General features: G+C 38.4%; 1 protein-coding gene across 2 annotated transcripts; it reads right to left on the bottom strand.

The window, feature by feature from the left end:
* Nucleotides 1–119: 119 nt before the first annotated feature.
* Nucleotides 120–13,569, bottom strand: LOC112149496 (CLK4-associating serine/arginine rich protein). Of its 2 annotated transcripts, XM_024277221.2 has the most exons (21): nucleotides 13,419–13,569; nucleotides 11,620–11,759; nucleotides 11,368–11,465; nucleotides 11,188–11,289; nucleotides 10,495–10,574; nucleotides 9,872–9,956; nucleotides 9,653–9,789; nucleotides 7,929–8,025; nucleotides 7,602–7,680; nucleotides 6,729–6,802; nucleotides 6,601–6,642; nucleotides 6,306–6,494; nucleotides 5,745–6,035; nucleotides 5,451–5,666; nucleotides 4,233–4,272; nucleotides 2,506–2,566; nucleotides 2,351–2,409; nucleotides 2,221–2,267; nucleotides 2,063–2,148; nucleotides 1,882–1,906; nucleotides 120–689 (listed from the first exon to the last, which is right to left on the bottom strand). In XM_024277221.2, the coding sequence occupies exons 2-21, from the start codon at nucleotides 11,716–11,718 to the stop codon at nucleotides 647–649; spliced, it is 1,950 nt and encodes a 649-aa protein (XP_024132989.1). In that variant the 5' UTR covers nucleotides 11,719–11,759; nucleotides 13,419–13,569; the 3' UTR covers nucleotides 120–646. The 2 variants fall into 2 exon arrangements, 1 of the variants encoding a protein (XP_024132989.1); XR_002919793.2 differs by lacking the exons at nucleotides 120–689; nucleotides 1,882–1,906 and having other exon boundaries at nucleotides 4,229–4,272.
* Nucleotides 13,570–15,214: the final 1,645 nt, after the last annotated feature.

The raw sequence follows: 15,214 nt of genomic DNA, 5'->3' as shown, positions 1-15,214 counted from the left end.
GAGAGTTTGTCGCCACCTACCGGTGGAAATCTGGAACTGAAACTATAGAAACCTGTCAAACATTTACAAAACAGTTTTGAGGATAGAACATTCTGAATAAATAAAAAAAAACTGCTTCATAATTTTTAATCAACTTTTATTCGTCAATCTGTTTTGTACATTGACATTAGTGAGAACGAAAGTTCTTTTTTTTATAAACCGGCTGAGAACAGAGTACAAAACTCATTGGTTTTCATTAAAACAGTTCCAGAATATGTAAATCAGTACATTAAACCAGTTAAAAAGGGGTTTAGCGCTTGTCACTGAAAATTACACGTTTGTAACTTACATTGAACTGAAATGTTTTTAAGAGAACTGGAAAAATGTAAGAAGCGTGAGTGAGGTGGAGAAAGTGAGATAAAGCAAACTGTGATTGAGAAGAGGAGGGGAAAAAGCCTCACTAAGGCCACAAAATAGTTATCCATGAATCTAATAAATCACTGCTAAGTGTTTATGCTTTGTAAATGTAGTTTCGGGTGTCCGGCTTTTATTTTTCAACTTATTGACAACAATCAGTCACTCAGTTTCCATGCAGTATTCTGCTGCTTGCACAGATGTTAGAGGCTGCAGGGTCTGTGGGATGAGCTCCTTTTTTCCACCAAGTATTTCAGTATCTGTAGTATGGACTTCGTGACCGAGACCGTGATCTCCTGAGAGGGGAAAAAGAAAAAAAAAATCACTAAAACATGCATGGAAATTATCGTCAAAAGGTACAAACTTTCATAAAGAAATACCATACGATGGGTGAAAGAGATATTCTATTTACAAAGAAAAACGATGGATGAAGGCTTTTATTATCTGAACCTTCGTTGAGGATGTTACTAAGAACAGAGAGGTTTATATGATCTATGTTTTTTGTTATTTTTACAGCACATCATCAATCAGAATGACCATGGGTGTATTAAACATGCTTCTGATAAACACTCATTGATGATGATGAGCATCACTGTCAAATTATTGCATTATTTCTGTGTTTTTAACATGTTCTTGTGGTATTTTCTGCATGATGGAGGACATTTCTGACGAAAATTAAGCTAAAAACTGTATTTTTGGATATTTTTTTATTCAAATCATTGTGAATCAGGAGCAGACGTCCTGGCGTCAGGCTTAAAACTGGACAGCTCCAATATTTCTCACCATTTTTTGTTTGCACTGATCTTTGTGACTTTTTTTCAGAATAAAACACCTTTGGGATCTAATAAAATTGAATCAGCTGCTTTTTGAACTTGTTGTTTAACTGTCCCACCTGTGAAAGTCCTGGTTTTCAACAAGAGCTTCACTTTAATTCTATTTGAGTGTGAGTTAACTCTTCTCCTGTGCTCTGCTTGACATTTGACTTGAGCCATTTCTGTACATTTTTGAGATAGCTGGAACAAAGTCGACCAGACATGAAGCTGTCGTTAGTTGCTACTGGGTAAAACCCAGTTGACTTTGTCTAAAATCAAATTAAGAAAGAACAATTTAAAGTAATAAATAATATTTTAAACACTATGATTTGTTGGCATCTCAGAAAAGACACTTTGTAGTACATAAATCACAATTTGAGTATAAAGTTTGCGGACACACAAAAGGCTTGAGTGCAAGAACTTCACACTCAAGGAGGAGGAGTTTCAACCGCAGGAAAGATGCAAATTAAGGAGTAAAGATTCAGGAACTAATTGGTATTTTGTCCAAGAATATTTCTCTAACACGCCAAGGCCAGCCTGTGTGAGGAGAAGGCATGCAGCTTAAGCATTATATCTGCAGGCACTTTTTCTGGGACGCTGCGTTTCTGCGTAAAGAGTAAAAAGCGAGCGCTCAGGTCTTTTGGAACTGTGAAGATTCTTGTGGTTTCTCACATACCTTCTGTGTGAGCTGTGTTCTCGGCCTGAGGGACAGAAGACAGAAACATAGTGAAACAAAATGTACAGCTATACATAAAGCTTGATAAAAAGCAGAAATGTAGATATATTTATATTTTAAACTATTAAAGGAGATCTTCTGGCTAACAATCCCAACAGGTGTTGGGAAATGTCAGCCTTACCATATTTGGAAGGAGACGGTGAGCTGCTCTGCCGCCCGTACTGTCTTTCCCATTCGTCCCTTTCTTTCTCACGCCGCTCGCGTTCCCTGAATGCAGAGTCGCTGGGTCAGACGTTGCAACACACAATCAAAACAAGCCAGCACAACGCACGGCCTTACTTCATGCGGATCTTGCGTGCCATGGCTCGCAGCTCTCCCTCTCGCTCCTGGAAAACAAACCGCGCCAATGAAGAGAGGTGCAGGACTTTGGAAAAGGTGCTTCTGGATGCGAGTCAGAGGAAAAACAAACCTGTCGCTTGTGTTCCTGCTGCTGGATCTTCTCCTGAGCAGCCTTCTTATCCGCCTTGGCTGCAAAGTGGGAAGAAGAGAAAAGATGTGAAACTGAGACAAAAGAAGCTTTCATGTTGGAACATTTCATCACTTTTAAGAATTGGCCGCACTCACATTGCTTGTTGAGCGCCTTCTGCATTCGTAGCTTGAGCTTCTCCTGGGGGGTCAGCTTTGGCTGCAGACGGGACAACAATGTTAGGACAGCATCACAGCCCAACACAAGTGTTTGTGTGTGTGTGTGTGCTGTTTTACACATTCGATACTCCCGTCTTTATGCACAGTAACTGGTGGAGATGATATATAAAAAATAAAAAAAAGTGAAAGAACAAAGTGAATACTGTTGAGTCAACACACTGCAAGTGGACGGACAAACTTGCAGCGAGTCCCTTTAAGAAATGACCCAGCCACACACAATGTGCGGGCTCACACAATACCGCCAAGAGATAAAAGTGAGCGGGACGGCGGAGGAGTCGGTCAGAATGAAACACGAGCGAGTTCAGGTCCAGCAAGTTTTGAAAAAGTTCAGAAAGCGCCAGTGGCGTTTTTGTCACCGACACGCCCAGCTGCTGGTCTGTTCAGACCTGGCCAGGCAAGAAAAACGGCAGGTCACAACACTGCAGGCACGCTCAGGATGCCAGTTCCTGGATGTACGCAAACCGTTTCTTCTTTCGAAGGGAGAAGAGGGCCAGAAAAAAAGTTCAACCTACATAACAGCAGCTGAGTTCCTTTACAAAGGAACATTTTAAACAGTCTGCCCTTTAAATGTTTATGAAATTCCAGTGAATATTTTATATTTTATTATACAACAACAAGTCCTAACAGAGGTGCTGCTTGTACAAACAAGTCCAAATGCCTCTGTGAAGCACCTGAAGTGTGGACGGAGCAAACTTAAAAAAATAAATAAAAAAAGATCATTCGGATTCATCAGAACCAAAACGATTGAATTAAAGAGCAACAAATTGTTTTCTTTAAAGTGAGTATTTAAGTATTTAAATAGTTCCCTCATGGATCTAGAAGAAAATACAAATGGAAAAGTGACTCATTTTAAAGCTATGTCCTCTATTAAGTCATATGACTTAATAAGTGGCCACCAACTTAAATGGATTTCCTTTAGATATTTTTTTGTTGCTGAAACGGCGTGTTTGTGCAGGCTGTACAAATTACCGCCTTTCAGGACATCATGTCCACTCTTAACAGGAGGGGGAAAAAAAGGAACTTGTTCTGGTACATGGGTGTGTTCAGAGCAGAGGTTACGTCCTGAAATGTGATAACATGAAACTGCCTTGTGAGCGCCACGGTAGTGTACACCTGTCCCTCTGAGACGCCGTCCTACAGCGCCGCCGCTCCTGCTCACCACACAAACGGACCTCTTTGATGGTCAACATTTGAATCAATCTGAAGAAATCTGGTCCACTTCTGTTCATTAATGTCGACTCCTAAGAAAGTTACATCTAATATTTCAACGTTTTGTTGAAGTCTTTTTTACGAGTTTTTGCTGAAGGGGAAACTTGGAAGTTTTTTTTTTTTATCTACTACTTGAAGCTCATAAAATAGCAAACAAACATTCATCAACACAATAAAAATAGGCTTCAAGAAGGAGCTACCATGTCATGCAGAAAAGTGGGAGCCTTAAAGTTTTCATCAGTCATGGTTTGTGACACTTCACAAATAAACATGTCCTTTTGGGGGGAGAGAATAAAACAAAATAAAAAATAAAGGCAATCATTTTGTCTTTGTGGACAACAATTCATTCCAGTTTGATGGAAAACCATGTCAGCCTGTCAGGGATGTGGAGGCGTAGGCTTTAACAAGAAACCCAGCTAGATCAAATTCTTACTGACTTTGGCAGCTCCCGTCTCTTTACCACCCGGAGTGTCAGGCCTGAAAACAAGAGAAAACGGAGGAGAACACATCAGGCCACAATGATGACTCCCACTAAACCCATTAAAGAAGCTCTAGACGCATAGTGACGCAATGTGCATCAAACCAATTACCTTAGAGTCCCACTCTAATAAAAAACATGTTTTTAAAATGTTCATGTGGAATTTGTTCTCATGATGGAGGAGATAAATTAAGAAAATTAAGCATTTTTGAATATTTATTTATTCAAATCGATGTGAATCAGAAGCAGACGCCAAAATGCTTAATAATTTCAGGCGTCAGTTAAAAAGTTCCCTTTTGTCGAAGCTTAAAACTCGATTTAAATGAAATATATTAATGTGGAAACTATGTGAAGTTGATATTTAGGATTTTCTAACACTTTCCATTATTTTAAAGCCTTAAAGTTGGGCAAACGGTCAAGCTTACTATAAAAATATGATACTTTGTAGGGATAAAAAACATAACTTGTGGGGGGAAAGCTCTTTAATCGGTTGTCTGTCTTAAGTTTCTTTTAACTAAAGGTTAAGTATATTGTTATTACATTTTTCTTGCTGCAGCCAGAGGATTTTTCTGGTACTAGAGGCACAAAAAGGGAAACTGTTAAATCATATGCACGAATTCCTTCACTCCTCACAATATAGCGCATTCATCATTTTATAGTGCTACAATTCAAAACAGAATGCCCTAGACATTTCCCAGTAGTTTTTGCAAAAAAATAGTGTGCATTGATACTCACTACATTGGTGAATATAGACCATAATGTTTGAACAATATTTGGAAAAAAAAGTGATTAAATGTAATTTTTAATAAACCATCCACATTCTCATCATCAGAACACAAAGGAGTCATAAATAGACGTTGTAAGATGCTCATATTGACTGGATTTTCACTTTGTGAAATTGGTGACGTCATACTGTACTAACTTGTCCTGGACAGTTGCATAGCAGGGGGGGGTTGATTAGTTGGAGTTGATTGAGACTAAAAATGTTTTAAAGAAATAAATTATTTTAGCGTGAATGTAAAGAAAAAAACTTGAAGAGTCTGCTTTTAAAACTCAAACATATTAGTAAATAAAATAAATGTGTTAAATCAGCTGATCTTTCTACTACCACCTCTTCAGATCATTTAGGAGCGTAGTCAATGTGTAAACACCCACGCTTGACTTCATGCTCTCTTACTTTCTCAGCTTGTCAGAGACGGCGGTGGCAGCAGGCTGGGAAGCTCTGTGAGCAGGGGAGGGGCTGTGGGCTGCTCGGGTGGGAGACTGAGAGGGGCTGCGGCTGCGACTGCGACTATGACTGCGACTTTGACTGCGACTGTCTCCCCGGCGATACCCTCTACTGCTCTGGCCCCCTCGGCGGGAGCTGCTTCTCCGACGTGAGCTGGATCGAGATCTGGCAGAGGAGGCAGCAATCTGAATATGATTTTTTTTCAAATATAAATATTAATAAATAACTGGTCATCTTTCCAACCTTGTTCGTTTACGTGCCGAGTATCGTCTCCTGTCCCTTTCCCGGTCTCGGGTCCTGTCATTGGAGCGGGATCTTGTTCGGTCACGTCTCCTGTAAGAACCGTTGCCCCCTCTGCCTCTGGAGTAAGATCTGGAACGCCGTCTTGACCGCGAGCGACTCCGGGAGCGACGTCCATCCCTTCTCCCACGCCCTCGTCTGGCTCGATGGGAACGAGAAGACGAGCGCGATGAGGAGCGAGATGATGAACGGGAGGAAGAGGAGGGAGAACGACTGGAGGATGACTTTCGCCTCCTAAACAAACACAGATAAAAAGCTTAAGTAACAACACCGGGCCAACGCCTAGCCTATACTTTTTTTTGCTACAGTATTTGAGTTACTCGTGACATAACCTGCTTCATCTACATATACATTCTCTGCACATTTTATTACAAATTCAGGCCCTGCAGACGTTTCCAATCATCCACCTCTCCAACCACAAAACTCCACCAGAATTCTCGATGCACCAAAGCTTCGGTCATATCAATGATTAGAAAATAACCAAGAGGAGGGAAAGTTACCGACCGGGAGCCCCTGTTATGACCTGCAGAGTGCTGCAAGCTGGAGGGGGCGTGGCCAGAGTGAGAGGTGGCAGTTTGAGCCGCTGCAGCAGCTTCATCATCGCTGCCTCCAAAGCTGGTGATGAAGGTGATCTTCTCCGGACCGGGGGTACGAGAGCGTGACCGGGACTCAGAGCTGGACTCCGACTCTGGGCTGAGGGAGATAGAACATTGACACATGTTTATGCACAACTAGTCTTTAAAAGAAAAAAAAAAAAAGAAGAAGAAGGAAGTAGTCAAAACTTTAGGTGATCACTCACCGTTTGTATGGATCGTATGTTGGACTGTCTCTTCTGGCATAACTGAAACGTGACAGGACAACAGAGTCTTAATACAGTTTATGTGAGAAAGAAAAACATTAAAACTTAACACCTGCTGTCTGTCTTACCTTGGCGGGCTAATCTGTCTACCTTTCAGGCGTTTTTCTCTGAACTCTCTCCGTTGTCTGCGAGAGCGACGTCCCTGAATGGAGAACAATTATTTATACACAAACAGCACAATCTGACACTCAGGCTGCAACAGTTAGCTACCATAACCTTAATATTTGTCGATAAAAATGTCTCAATCTGATGTTCATAAACTTTACGACTAAAGTTTGATTTGGTTTATTTTTCCCTCAAACTCGCCTGCTCAGTGTTCCTGCTATTTTGATTATAAAGTGAACCACCACAGCAGGTCATTGAAGGTGGGAATATTCACTGTACACAACTTTACTAACCATGGTTATCCAGCATTAACGCTTCATTCAAGTTATTTAAAATGCGGGGAAACATAAGCCAAAGTCCCAAAGGGTTAAATACAAATAATGAAATAAACACTAAGTGTTCTATTTAATTATCCTCTTTGTTTTCTTTAGTCAATCATTTCAACATGTTGAAGAGATGTGCTCAAACTTCATAAAGAAATGAGGTTTTCTGATATTTTTCTGTCTTGAATCCTGTGAGATTGATGTTAGAAGACCTAAAACCTTCACTAGAAGTACAACTAATATATCTAAACACACTAGAAAGCTTTTTAGATTAAATCAAGGAGCAAAAAACAAAATCTAAATCATGAAAAATGGAAAGCAATCTTTGTATTATTTAAGACTTAAATTAAAAACAGAACAAAAAATTAAAATCGGATCATCCTCCTGATCCATCATATAAACTAATGTGGTTTGATGAACCCAGAAATAGATGCTTTCAAACTAATCTTAATTAAAAATTGAAAATACAATCAGCGGTTTGGCGGCAGCCTCCACTGAGAGGGTGATTCTTACAGAGTACATGGCTTTCTCCGCCTCCAGGGCTTTGGCGTGTTTGATGGCCTCCACTTCCTCCTTGTCTTTCTTTAACATCCTGCAGAAATATTAAGTGTTCAAATGACAACTTGAAGCACATGAATGACTGTTATATAAACATTTTTAGCTGTGAATGATTGTTGCAAATATGTAGTAATGTATTATTAGCAATTGGAGATCATTACAATTCCCTTTGCAAAAGTCATCAATGGTTTAAACATCAAACTTTTTCACTAAACCTCATTCAGCTCTTGAAGATGTTCTCGATTTGTTTACATATACGGAGCTGCAGACCTCCTCACGTACCTGACAAAGTCGCCATCAGCCATTCCGTAAGAAGTTGCCATTTTGTTTAGGTCGGCTAGCTGCTCCTGATTCAGCTCGTCGACATCCACCTCCACATCTGGACAATGACAACAGTTTTTCACAAAACGCTTAAGCTTATGTTGAACACCTTAAAAAATAAATATGTGCATTCAGGAAATGTATTTGGAACAAATCGGAATCTGAATTCTTTCCCTACCCCTATAAATGTTCGGGCATTTGGAGGGTAGTGGTGTCAGATACATATATATATATATTTTTTTTAAGGGAAAGGGCTAGGGACTTAAAGCGGCACATCCCACTGTATTTCTTTATGTGGGTGCTCTGAAGCACAGAAATTTAATTTAATGACTTTTTGTTTTAGCATGACTTTTTAAAGTTATAAAACAGTTGTGCATTTCTGATCACTGGCAGCCACGCGCTAACGTAGGTGACTGGTGAATATTGATGATGTCATCGAGGGTTAGTAACATCCCAATTTTCATCACATCGGCTCTGTAATGTTACTGATACACAGTGGATTAAATTCTGTTATTATATTTAGAGAATATATATTTTTTAAATGAATCTCCTATGAATTAATTTTGTTGTATTTATTCGCCACATCTTTTGCTGAATTCACACTGGACACGATTCACATGGCAGAGGCGTCAAGTTTCAATGTTGCGTCATTGTACAGAAGCGATCTGAAGTCCTGCAGGGTAATTGTGGCGTCAGAAGCAGTGCGATTTGGACACACGCGACGCATCAACCAATTAGAGACTCAGGTTTGGGTACATGACGTTTTCATTGACTCGATCAATAGGTCGAAAAAAAAAAAATCCAATATGGTCACTTGATGAGAGGATTTGGGCCAACTGGGCCAAAGACAGACTGAAGTGACTTTTAGAGCGACCAGAACCCAGACGCAGCTCCTCCAAAAGATCTGGTGCACCCAGACACGGCGATGTGCTAACCAGCGCCTCTGTAGAACTCTTCAAAACATATAAACCAAAGCTACTTGCTCAGCATCATCCATGATTTCCGTGGAAACAAAGGAAGTCCAGAAAAACTTTGGCGGTCGCTCTGCAGCTGGGGTGTAAAGCAGTTCATTTGACAAGCGTCAAAAGAGAAGCGGTAGACACGAATTTCACACAAAAATCATGTCCGGTGTGAATGCAGCATTAAATTTGGGTCAGTGAAAAATATAGACTGACTTTAAACCGGTCTGTGACTACATATAAGTAACACATAGAACAGCTTGTTTGCATGACATCAGAGGATCGTAGCATTTTAGCATCAGGTTCTAACAACATAATCATCTCCAAATCAACACTTTATAAAACGTTCCGTTGTTGCTGCAAGTCCAGAAGCTTCATCCTCCAGTTCTTCCTGTTGAAAATCGTCACATGTCCCACTACTTAATCTGCCTAAAATAAACGCTACACTGACGTGAAATAACCAAGACTGGAGGATGGGGGGTGTCTCGTTTGGAAGAGGAGCAGAAATTCACCAAAAAAAAAGAGTTAATACACATAACTAACTTGATGCACTTGTTTACTGGCCATGCGGTGACTAACCCCTTTAACTTTTACTCGCCAGAGGATAAAATGCTTCCAACTGGCAATTGTTAATTTCAGATCCTGCATGATTTTTTTTAAAGTTTTGTTTTCAGTTCTACTTTCCTCTAACTTGTCAGGTTTGTATTGTGTGTGACATGTGCTCACCGATGTCAGGGATGCCCTCGTCCTCTTCTGAATCACTATTCTCTGAATTGTCCTCGTCTTTGTCTGAATGCTGGTTGGGCTCTGGCACAGTGCTGTCTTCATACGTGTAGCCGATAGTCACTCTTTTCTCGGCCAATCTGCAGAGACACGGGGTGTTTATGACATACTATTTCATGAAGGGAAAATGTCAGGAGACTGTGAACAAAGCACTCTACACACTTCTTCTTCTCCTCTTCGTTTGGTTTCGTCAAGCCTCCATAGAGTTCGTCCAGGTAGATCTGGTATAAACACTGCTCCTCTGAGACTGTAAAAGAACAGCAGGGATTACAGAGCAGCACACACCTGCAAAACCATCCTCTCCACCCAGTTTTGGACAAACAACAGAGCGCCTTCTCCAAAAGACTCAGACAACTCCGCTGTTCCAGGGACCGCTACAAGAAATCATTTCTGCCACATGCAATAAGACTGTATAACTCATCATCGCTCTGTAACAGATAACCCACAAACGGACTTTTTACATGACTCTCTCACTACTGATTAAATTTGCACACTCCCTTTATTATTTTCTGCACATGTACAATTTGCACAATTTGCTCTTGTTTTTATTGTATATTATTTTTTCCTTATTTTTTGTAAATACTGCTTTTTTGTCTGTATATGCCTGATGCTGCAACAGCCTAATTTCCCAACCTGGGATGAATAAAGTATTGCTATTCTATTCTATTCTAAAATATACCCACTGAGAGACACTGCTTTATTGTAGCTTTAGTATCACATGTGTAATGTGTCAACTTCACACGTTTAATAATTGATGGATTCATGTCTTTAATAAAAATACTCACTGGTGGCAAAGTCATTCTGCACCAAACCTCGGTAGCGCTCATAGTTGCACTTCCTCTCCTCCATCTCCTGCTCTGGCGTGCTGTTTGGGATGAAGAGCAGAAGGATGTAGGTCATAGAAAAACTCTTAACTCAGAACAGTGGATGACATTTACAATAACAAAATGAAAAGAGAAACTGTTCAATACGACAATTAATTCGCAAATACAATGGTTATATAAAGGTTACTGTAGTGTCTTAACAATTATTTAGATAAAATGTGATTTACTGGAGAAAAACAAGGGAGGCTGCTGAAGGAGAAATGAATAACTGCGGTTTGTGCCCGACCAGAATAATACGACACCAAGTTTTTGTATGTATCAGAATAGAGTTGTGAAGGAAAAAGCCTGGAGCAAGATTCACTAGATTTTCACCACCGAGACATTTCGCACCAAGCCTCTTTCAACTGCAGGTGGTGCACATGAGCTAGTAAACAATAGCAAAGAAGAATAAGGTCCCTGCGGGTCCACCATGGTTTTATTCTAATTAAAGAAACTGTGTTTAGCGTACTCTTGAACACAAGACTAATGTTTCCATAGCTTGAAAGGGATTCAATAGTTTTTGAAGATGGTTTAAGAGTAAAAACTGAACTAAAACCATCAACAAAAACAAAATAAAAACACACAAAAAAGCCAGAAAGTAAGTTCTCAACTTACGATGTGCTGAGCAGAGGGGGGGTGTAGGTGGGGATGTAGTCCAGATGAGCCCTAACGTCAAATCTGTCGATCATGTTGTTGGCGTCTCCTTGCCACGGCATCCTTCGGACAGATCGGGATATAAACATCAACATCGCACTAAAGACTTTTGTTTGAAGTAGAGTTTCAGAAGCTCCTCACATGTTTGCAGGGCTTTCTGCAGCCAGCGCCACAGCAGGATCCAGGTGGATCTTGTAGGCTCTGCCATGAACCTGCAGAAACTGAGCCGGATCTTTTTTCTGCAAAGACAAAACAAACAGGAGCTGACTATTAGGAGTGCAAAATTGTTGCTGATAGTTTAAGGGTTTAATATATTCAGATTAATCAAAAATGCATTGTAGAAGCAGCAGTACATATCTCTCAAATGCAAAGCGAAGGAGTAAAACTTCTTACTATTTTCTCATAGTACTCTCGCCGGCGTTCACCACGGCGCTTGTAGTCTACCATCATACCCCGAAGCTTGCGCTCATGTTTGCGGGCCTCCTGCCACATGACGGCACCGCTTGGGGTGGGGGCACGGCGGGGCACGGCTGCTGCACAGAGGACAACGACGGAGAAATGTGAAAAACAAGGAAAAAAGAACAAGTAAAATAATTCAAGATCTCACATTTCTTTGAGGAATAAATCTAGGAGAAAAAAAAATAAATCTAGGAAACAATCTACTTATCTCTCATAAATCTACTTCTGCTAGTAATAAATTGTGCTGGGATTATTCAAAAAGAAATTGAATGAGTTTTCTTTCTACAAGGTTTTAAAAATCTAATCATTTTAATAATAAAGACCTTATCATGAAAGCTGCACCCACAACCAACAAAGACTGTTTGGTCAGAGAGCTGGCTGCTCCCTAGGTGACTCCCCAAGGGCAACTTTACAAAAACAATATCTAATTGCATTAATTGCATGAAGTGGCATAGGAATATTTTTTAAAGCTGTTAAGACAAAACAGATTTTTTTTCTCCCAACCTGTTATTTAAAAAAAACAATCCTTCTCCACTTTTGATAAAATTAGTAAAATATTTGCGTTTTTAAAAGCAGATATCATATTCATTGGTGAAAAAATAAAAAAATGCAACCAGTGGTTACAGACTTTGAAATAAGTCACATGTGATTATTGTTTAAAATAGTTGTAATTTGGTTGGTTAAAAAAGAAATACTGCATATGTATGAATATATCCTCAAAAAGAGCAATTGGAGTAATAAATAAAGTTGTTTTTTGTGAATCCACAAATGCACTATTAGAAAAATAATCAAATACGTTCAAATGTGTGGATATTGTTTATGTAAGAAGTTTAAAATTGTACTTAGTGCATTTAAAACTATTTTGCCCTTAAGAGTGCAAAGAAAAGAGGAACATTATAGTTTGTCACTTTTGGTTAATCTTGACTATCGTTTAAAATTATGAAGAAATCCAATCTTGTTTTTACTATAAATGTAGTGGATAACCCAAGCAGATTACTTAGTAATGCCATCTATCCACCATCACATCATACAGAAAATTCAAAACAAGCATTCTCAAGTCTGGAAACCTTCACAGAGATCCAAAGACTGTCCAATGAACATATCTGAAAAGCATCTCTAAAAATGTCCCACAGTCTAACCCACCCTAACCGGCCAGAGTTTTTACCTAACATGGATTAAAAGAGTCATGATGAGTTTATTCTGAGGTTAACTTGGTGTCCTTGCTTCTGTGAGCTCATGTTTGAACGCTTCCATGTGATAAAATGCAACACTGATATAACAACATGATGTTTTAAAACAACACATTAAGTTTGACTGCACTAGGAGACGACGTGAATGGTGTTGTGGACTGCAGATTTCTAATTTATTTACTGTTATTATTGGTTTATTCTCAGCAGCAGCTAAAACGTCTAGCTAGCAGTCATGCATTCATGATTCCAGCAGTTTATTTAAAGTACCAAGTATCAAGTATTTCTTCATAAAGTGTGTGCACTGCTGGCATACAATATAATGTGTAAAATATAACACTTTATCAAGGAAATAGCAAGTCAAATGAACGCACGCGGGCCTAATTGCGCGTGCTGCCCGGGCCCACACTAGCACTAAATGCTACTAGCATCATAGCTAAATTGGCTACGAAAAGACTTGCGGTTTAGCTTTTAACACCATACATTAACAAATCTTGGCACATAGCCACACACCGAATTAAGAATAGACTGCGTCTCGAAACGTACCTGTTTTATAAACACACCAACACAAACTAAAGTTGTATTCTGTTAGCCAACGGCTAATGCAGCGCAGTAATCCAACACGCCTCCTTCTGATTCAGCAGCGCTGGGTGCAGTATCGGCGTTGTCCGATAGGGGCACTGCAGTTTAATCGAGTAGGTTGATAAGTCATTCACACGTTCGAGACAAGCCCTCCACCCACCAGTACTGTAATATATTCATTGACTGTATATAAGAATATAAAGAATATATAAGTATATATATATATATATATATATATATATATATATATATATATATATATATTTATATAAGTATTTTTAGAGTCAATTGTTATATTGTTGGTACTGAGTTAAGTTAAAATCAACATAAAAAACAAAAACTTTATTTATTTTAAATCTATTCATATTTCTATTGGTATTAGCATCTATTGAATTAATTATACCGATTATTTTTTACTATACATACCACATTAAATAATGATTACTCTATACTTTGGAGTCTTTTGATATAGATTTCAATTTACTAGTTTTCTTATTTATTTTAACATTTATTTTTCTTTTCCAAAAAAATAGATGGCAGCGTTTCTATTGACTAAAGGGGTTGAGATTCTTAAAATGATTAAATTAGCTGGTATAACATAATTTAAAAAATAATAATAATAAAAATTTGCTCAAAGGGAGTAAAAGTTGTCCCTGAGCCTAAGTCTTCACACTTACCATCAATCCCACATGAAAACTTTTAGTTTCAGACAAAAAAACATTTTATTTGCCGAATTAATTCTAAGTAAAAAAAAAAAAAAAACTGAAATCTGTAAGAATGCAATTGTAAATGCTTTGTGTTAAATGGAGTCCCCGAAGATTTTCAAACTAATTGGTGAAGTTGCAAATGCAATTGGCTGAATTTTAAAACAGTGGAAGTAGTTGAAGTTTGCATAAGAATACATTTTTAATAAACTACTCAAGATATTTTGATGAAATTCTGAAAGCAATTGTGTTAATTCTCAACTATCTGAAGGATTTGAAGTTCCTTAAAGCAAAGCAGTGAGTAAATTTGCAAAAGCATAAAATTAACTTAAAAAAGTTTTGCCTATCTGCAGAGTTGTTTAAAAGGTAAATGGTCTTTCCAGCTCTATGGCTATCTGAGCTGAGAGTTTATGTTTTATAGAGCTCAATTTTTCTGTTTTCTTTTGAAAATGTAATTTTTTTATTGAGCTAAAAAGCCTGTTTTGGTTGAATAATATAGATAGCCAAAGAGTTACAAAACTGAAACCCCTGAGCTGCAAATTTTGATTGTTGAATGAGTCAAATCTGTTAAGGAGTTGAGGAGTTATGGAAGTCCAAAAAGCATAGACAAAGTGAACAGAAAATCTCAGAAGTGAAAATGCTTAGAAGCATGCAAAAATACTGAGAAGAATAAAATTAGAAACCACAACTGTAGGAAAACATAATCTGAGAGCTTAAACCTTTTTTTCTTTCGAACACAACTTCAGTTTTTATTTATTTATTTATTTGTTTTTTTTATTTGACATTCCTTGTCCATTCCTGGCCTCTTACCGAGATTTTATAAAATATTTTAAACACATTCTTTTGATATCAGTATTTGCTTTTGAAAGTCATTCATAGGTGCAACTAGTCTTTATCAAATTAGTTTTAGTAATGTGTTGTTCAGACATTTAACATTTACATGAAAAATAATGTTTAAATTAAGTGAGTTGATTGGTCGGTTGATTGTTCAGTAGTCTGATTGATTGATTGATTGATTGGTTGGTTGATTGAATGTTTGAATGATTGATTGATTGA

Source organism: Oryzias melastigma, linkage group LG13 (genome assembly GCF_002922805.2).
Source record: "Oryzias melastigma strain HK-1 linkage group LG13, ASM292280v2, whole genome shotgun sequence".
Classification (NCBI taxonomy): domain Eukaryota; kingdom Metazoa; phylum Chordata; class Actinopteri; order Beloniformes; family Adrianichthyidae; genus Oryzias; species Oryzias melastigma.
The sequence above is the reverse complement of the archived record's forward strand: the minus strand, read 5'-3'. Positions and strand labels throughout refer to the sequence as shown.

Excerpts from the sequence above, each read along its gene's own strand:
- LOC112149496 (XM_024277221.2), bottom strand. The coding sequence starts at position 11,718 with ATGTGGCAGGAGGCCCGCAAACATGAGCGCAAGCTTCGGGGTATGATG. Across the intron at positions 11,290-11,367 it reads GCAGAAAGCCCTGCAAACAT|GATGCCGTGGCAAGGAGACG; the intron begins GTGAGGAGCTTC and ends ATCTGTCCGAAG. Across the intron at positions 690-1,881 it reads GAACACAGCTCACACAGAAG|GAGATCACGGTCTCGGTCAC; the intron begins GTATGTGAGAAA and ends TTCCCCTCTCAG.